Raw genomic sequence first — 7,143 nt, 5'->3', positions numbered from 1 at the left:
AATTTACAAGAGAATATCTGAGTTACTTTTTCAAATAAGTAACGCAAGTTACTTTTTTTTCCCCCAATTTATTGATTGGCAGCTCTCCTGTCCCCATGTTGAGAGAAATCAGAAGATGTTACTGTAGTTCTAAAATAAATATAAATATGAATATGCATTAATTCATCTCACTTACAAAAAATGAAAAAAATCAGTATTCCTCAAAATGAATAAAAATAATGCAACTCAGAATATGACGCAAACCTCCAATAATTAAATGTTAAACATCACAAATATGCTTTATGTATTTAATCCCATTCTATTAACCAATGTCTTTGCTTCTGACCTTCGGTGATGCAGTTCAACCGTACTAATAAGCACAAATTACTCTAGACGAACATTTGAGTTTCTTTTTTTATTGCTGAAGTGTGTTGATATTTCTTCTTCTGCATTCTACTGTACGGACGTAAATTTACTTTCCCTTCAGCCTGAGGCTTATTCATTTCACTTTTGGTGTGCAAAGGCTTTTATATTTGCCAAAAATATAACTTTTTTTATTTTAAAAACAAACAAGCAAGCCCTGTCCAGATTTTAAAAAGTAACGCAATATTGTAATGCATTACTTTTAAAAGTAACTTTCCCCAGCACTGTTCATTTTCATCAGGAGTTGTGATGAGGTTGTCCAGAAACGCGACAAAAGTTGAGTAAAGTTTAATTTGCGCTTCATCTTACTGTGGCATCTTGTGATACGGCTACAACACAAATAAGACACAAAAACATATTACACAGATTATTTTTTTTAAATTAGTTTGATGTTGGTGAAATTACTCATCTAGTTTACTTTGCAACTGATTGGCTGTAGAGTATCTAGTGACTAGTAGTGAGGACATTTACTGATTATATCGAGAAGACCTGTGGATCTCACACTTACTGGCAGATTCTCATAATCAGAAGATCCCGACTGGTGAACAGCAGGTGTGGGAGGGACAGTCTATATGAAAAACACACTGATTATTTGACATATCACCTAACTTTTGAATGCACATGTTTTTGGTATTTCACTTACTGTGAGCGTGTTGTACAGGTCATTAGATCTGGATTTGAGGTCTAGAGCTGCATATGAGCTTGCACTGGGATCATCGGTCTACAGGGAAACAGAGTAAAGGATATATATATATATATATATATATACATGTGTGTGTGTGAGTGTGAGTGTGTTTGATGTTTGAATTGTATTTAATGTCACTTAATTGCTGACTTGAACTATGATTTAATATGGTTTTGATGAATTTAAAGGTGATGACATGTATTTTGTTACTCTGTATAATGAGGGCAGATGTGTGAAGGTGGAGAGAGCACAGCTTTCGATCGCACATTGTTTGATTTAACAACTGTAGCCGTGTCTTGCTTAATCTGATCATCTCACCTCATACTCTTGTATAGTAGATATTCTCTTTATTCTTTTCCTGTCAGTAAAGGAAAGTCAAACAAGTAATTTCATTCTTTAATATATAATTAATAATCAAACATCCGTCTGTATTAGTTTGAAAGTAAAATGTTTATATACTCTTTATTTTATTTACATTTTAAATAGTATGATGATGATGATGATGATGATGATGATGATGAATAATCCTCCAGATGTTGCTGCGATCACAATCACGTTCCTATCAGCACCAGGATGAACTGAAAGATGAAGATCATCATAATTAACAAACAGATGAATGATGTGAAGATACAGGAGTGTGTTAATAAAAGCTTCACCTGTGACAGTAACAGCGTCTGATCTCTGAGATCCATGTTGGTTGTGAGCCTCACAGTAGAAGCGTCCACTCTGTAGTGCACTGAAACTCTGTCCAGATCCAACAGCTGAGCTTTGATTCTCCTTAAACCAGCTGAAGTTCAGAGCAGGAGGGTTTGAGTCACTGCTGCAGCTCAGAGACACTGAATCTCCCTCCACTATTTCACCAGATCCAGTTATGGACACTGAGACAGTCCTGGGAAGATCTGAAACAAAAACAGAAAAATAAAGATATCATTATCAATAATGATAAATCTGAGGTGACAGATAATTAAACTGAACCATCATTAAATGTAAAGCATTCAATTTCAGCAGATTAACTGATGATGATCACATGATTCTCTGGAGGATCTACAGGAGAAATATGTATAATATTATTTTGAATCCTCATTGTATCACTGAAGGCCCCCAAGTGCCAAGAGAAAATCTGAGCTGAAGCTTTCACATGCATGTTGAAACTGTGAGCATGGTTATGGGTCGCCTGGTCATGACTGATTCACTCACATTGACTCTGTTCAGTTAATGGTGTTCAGGTCTGGACTTCATGTGATCAAGTTCTTCCAGAGTAAATCATTTCTTTATGGACATATTCACTCTAAACCCGGATAAGTTGAGTTTACTTACACATTTTGAGGAAACTGGTTGCCCTAAAATATTTAAGTAATGTTTACTTGATAAACTTGAGTGACATTTATTTAAGCCATTTAAGTTTTGTTAACTTAATTGAATCTGTGATCTGAGGAACATTACTACTCAGAATTACTGACACCCAGAGTGCATTGCGGCATGAATAAATTATGCAGTTGCTTTGTTTTACAGTTGTTGTTTTTATTTTCCAATTTTATTTGCTGTCTTGTGTCAGTAGTAGCACAGCAAAAAGAGCAAATAAAATGTTTATTGTTACAATTAATAAAAATAAATGAAATTGAATTGTTACCATTGTTGTGGTTCGTGTGCTGAATGTTGAAGTCTGTGTGTGACTTCAGCATATTACCACAAATATAAAAGGATTATATCATTCCAATAAAAAGCTTCCCAAGGTATTTAAGAAAATCTATGAAAATGTAAACTATCGTTAATAATCACAAAACAATAACACTAATTATTTAATTTGACGGTAGATCAATTTTTAAAAACAACCTATTTATTACTTTTCTTCCCTCGAAGTCAAATAGCTCCAATTACATGATGCATTAATATGAAGAAAACTATAATAACACAAACAAAGTTTCAAGTGCCCAACCAAAGGGAACGCTAATCACTATAATGGTGCATAAAAAAAAACACACATTTTAGGAAAATCAACATCAATTTATGAAGTTGGCTTATGTGATGTTCTCTCAAATATTTCAGTTGTATTGAGAATTCAACATTCAAGATGACTTTAGGAAACGAGTGAATGCAACTAGTGACAGATAACTGCAGACGTGGAGGAAATGGGTGAAAATTCATCTATTAAAACTCTTTTTCTTTTCTTCTTCTTCTGTTGTTATGTTGCACATTAGCAACATATTAGTGCACTGCTGCCTCTCACTGCTTTATTAATGTCATCGGTTCCTTTGTGGCTACTTGAATATTTTAAGTAAGCATCACTCAAAACAGTAAGTCAATTGTTTTATTTGCATTGAAAGTAGCTGTAACTTAATAAAACCTAGTAAGTATAACAACTAAGTAAAGATAACTAAATATATCTAAGTAAGGTAAACTACTGGATTTTACAGTGTTGTCATGCAGGAGCGAAAAATAGACACTACTGTACTCAAAATATTTGTCTAAGAGATTAAATGACTGTAGATGTGACTGTGAACCTGTTACTGAAAGTCATAGCCATTAATTACAAAACTGTTAAAATTTTTGTTTGCTTAACCTAACTTTTTAACTTATCTTTTTACATGGGCTCAATTACTTAGAATATTAAGTCTTTAGTTTAATTTAGTTATTCAGTCATTTGAATACAAGTTTACTTGTAATCTTGAGAAATTTAATTAATTTGATTTGCATTTTTATTTTTGCAATAACAATTATTTTAAATGGGAATGAAAAAAGTGAAAAGCAAATGACTGAAACATTTGAAATCGAATTATTTACAACTAAAATAATTCATAAATGTATTTTCATATATTGAAATTAACTAATTATTTATTTGGTTGAACTAAGAAAATAAGTCAAATTAGGTTAAATGAACTTGAGCTGTGGTTTTGAAAACTTAACGCTCGTTCATTTTTACTTTCATTAAGTTATTCTACCTGAAGTTCAATTTGTCAAATTGAAATACTTAATATTCTAAGTAAACACAACTAAACTGAACCAGTGGAAATTGATAATTCAAAAAGTTTTTTTGGGTTTTATTATTATTATTTTTTACAGTATAGGTGGAGTCCACAGTGTTTGCCCTTGTAATCAACATGATCTGGAACCTTTAAAGAAAAAAGTACATATGCAAAATAAGGTAAATACTCACACGTGACACTGAGCTGAGCAGCAGGAGAGATGTAACTGTGTCCATGTAGAGCACAGCTGTATCTGCCTGCATCCTCTCTTCTGACTGACTGCAGCAGGAGTTGATTGTTTCCGTCTCTTCTCTCAGTTAATGGCTGTGAGTTTCTGTACCAGATGAATGTTGCTCTGTCAGTCAGAGTGCAGCTGCTTTTACACGTCAGACGGACATTATGACCCTCTGTCACTCTCTCAGGAGCCTCCACCTGAAGATCTGAACACAACACACACATTATATCTAGTGCTGCTGTCATACACTGATTATTATTCAACATAATGCACAGAAGAAGAGCTCAGCCTCTTGAAAGTCACCTGTGACAGTAAGAGTTACTCCTGGATAACCAGTCCATTTTCCATCAGGTTTATCAGTGATGAATCTGAAACAGTACATGTGTGAATCCTTATGTGTCACATGACTCAGTCTGATGCTGCAGTTCTGCTGTTTGTCTCCCAGATACTGAAGCCTCTGACTGTATTCAGGATCCTCAGACAGATCGGGATGCTCTTCACTCTTTACAGGGTTTTTGGTCCAGAACACTTTCATGATCTTATATTCAGTAGGGTATGTATAAGTGCAGTTCATTATCACTGATGAGTTCTTTAGTGCACAGATGTGTGAAGGACTGTAACTCACACCCCAATCATTTTCACTGAAAACATCTGAAATGAGTTTAGTTTTATTATTTAAACGAATACTACAATCAATATCAATATTTGCTAAGTAATACAACAAGATGATTTTGGTATTACATTAATAAGGAAATAACTGGATAGACATAGCAAAGATACACATATGTGGGACTTCATGCTGGTATTGCTCCAATAGTAGGAACATATATATATTTGGTCTTTTTAAAATATAATTAATGGAACTAAATTAACAAATACTCTTGAGCCATGAACAACATGCTGCACTATTATAGAATGACAGAAATGAAAGCACATACAAGCGTCTCAAACTCACAGTGAATCACGAGGAGAAAGATCAGAGGAAGAGGAGGAGCCATTCTGACTGACATCCCCAGAGCAACACCTACAACACAGCAATTCCTATAATCCAGTATGCTTGAGATGAAATTGTGAGACGGATATTTTACAAGAAAACATCATTCAGTCTTTCTACCTCAAATTTGCATGTTCTTTGTAATTATTTGTGAAATGTACAGCAGTTTCTCAATGAAAACTGTTTAAAATGAAACCCTTCACCATTTTTTTCAGTCTAGTAGCATTAAAAATGTATTCTTCAGACAAAAAAACAAACCTTGATAAGAAATGGTTCATACCTCAGCGCAGGACACCTCATCAGCTGAAAGCAAATGACACATGAGAAATAAGGAAGGTTTACCAGCCTCATTTATAACCAGAGCTGCATCATTTCCTCCTCATTTCCTGTGCAATGTAAAACTCTAAAAACAAACAAACAAACAAACAAACAAAAAACATCCTGTTTATTTCCAAATTTATTTAGCAGATTTTCCTATATATCATAAGTACTTTCTTGTAAATGAATGGCAGGAATAAACACATGCATATTGCATGTAAGCTGGACTTTCATGACACATACTAAACACACGAGTGAAAAAGTACCCAAAGTCTTAAAATGCAAATTATTCGAGGCTTAGTGTATCCCATCATGGATCATGTTGTGGAAATAAATCGTGAGACTTTTTGCCGAGATCTCGTGAGAGGTCACGGAAACCTTTCCAATGTATGTGAAATATTAATAATAATTACATATTACATATAAATTGGTAGTAAAACAAAGAGTTGCATGTTTCATTGGTGCAAATGAGTAGTGGTGATAATTATTTTGTACAACATTTGCAACTGCTTTTTATCACTAGAAGCACCACAAAATTAAATGGTGTCATCTGTTATAGGGACTACTGAACATACATTTAGAAGTTGATTTTAAAATGCAAAGTATTGACAATAAAAATAAAGCTTTGTAAACACTTGCATTTTTACAACACTATAAGTGTGTCCCATCAGGTAATGAAAAGTTATACACACACATATAGTCTTCATGCTCACTTGAACACTTGGACCAAATACAGGAAATACGTCATATAAGTAGTCAAGTGGTCAAGTGCAAAAACCACAAAAGTGTGGGTATTTGGACAAGGCAACTGAAATGAACTCTGCTCAGTATGCATACTACAATTAAGCAGACAGTCTACTAATACTCTAATGACTGCTAGTTGACATGTAGTTGCACAGTTACTTACTGTTAGTAGAATGTCTAAAGTGGACCATCAAAATAAAGTGTTATCTCAGAAATTCACAAAACTAAGAACAATGACTTCAAAATGACAGGTTCTCCATATGTACACAGTTGTTGATAAGTTTCTTCTTTGTGCACACAACATATACACATGTTACACATAATGAACCATACCTGACACACATGTAAAAAAAATATATTATATCTTCTAAATGGTTTAATAGATCAAAATTATTTTGATAACTTTTCACCTGTTTGATTTTTCAAATAATCTCACATATTTAATGAATTATGTGATTGACACCAGTGGTTCTTGAGGTTAAGTCTTTCAGAATGAGGAGATTTAACATATGATATCAATATTGTGTGTATGTGTGATGCATTGCGTGATATATACCCAGATAGCACAAGTACGTCTGCAAGATGTCTGTTAAAGATCGCTTCATCTGGAAAGCATCTGCTGTGCACAAACATCCGACAGATGTCTTTAAGATGTCAGTTTTACATTAATTCTAATTCATAAACATCTTAAAGACATCTTCTAAATGTATATTTGACATCTGATAGGAAACGTCCTATAGACGTACTACAGATGAGCAAACACTCATCAAATGTAAATGCAGACGTCTCCGTGATGTACGTG

At 33.8% G+C, this 7,143-nt stretch overlaps 1 protein-coding gene across 1 annotated transcript; it reads right to left on the bottom strand.

The window, feature by feature from the left end:
- Positions 1 to 564: 564 nt before the first annotated feature.
- On the bottom strand, positions 565 to 5,307 carry LOC107574265 (B-cell receptor CD22-like). The gene is made up of 9 exons (XM_016260716.1): positions 5,241 to 5,307; positions 4,589 to 4,936; positions 4,242 to 4,490; positions 1,744 to 1,986; positions 1,563 to 1,665; positions 1,406 to 1,445; positions 1,046 to 1,123; positions 911 to 970; positions 565 to 731 (listed from the first exon to the last, which is right to left on the bottom strand). Exons 1-9 carry the CDS (start codon positions 5,293 to 5,295, stop codon positions 708 to 710), a joined length of 1,200 nt encoding a protein of 399 aa, XP_016116202.1. The 5' UTR covers positions 5,296 to 5,307; the 3' UTR covers positions 565 to 707.
- Positions 5,308 to 7,143: the final 1,836 nt, after the last annotated feature.

Source organism: Sinocyclocheilus grahami, unplaced genomic scaffold (genome assembly GCF_001515645.1).
Source record: "Sinocyclocheilus grahami isolate Dianchi unplaced genomic scaffold, SAMN03320097.WGS_v1.1 scaffold2164.1, whole genome shotgun sequence".
Classification (NCBI taxonomy): domain Eukaryota; kingdom Metazoa; phylum Chordata; class Actinopteri; order Cypriniformes; family Cyprinidae; genus Sinocyclocheilus; species Sinocyclocheilus grahami.
This window is presented reverse-complemented; position numbering and strand designations above follow the sequence as displayed.

Coding starts and splice junctions, on each gene's coding strand:
- LOC107574265 (XM_016260716.1), bottom strand. CDS start 5,295: ATGTCAGTCAGAATGGCTCCTCCTCTTCCTCTGATCTTTCTCCTCGTG. Junction 1,987..4,241: donor TGCTCAGCTCAGTGTCACGT/GTGAGTATTTAC, acceptor TTTTTGTTTCAG/ATCTTCCCAGGACTGTCTCA. Junction 1,446..1,562: donor ATCATCATACTATTTAAAAT/GTAAATAAAATA, acceptor CTTTACTGACAG/GAAAAGAATAAAGAGAATAT.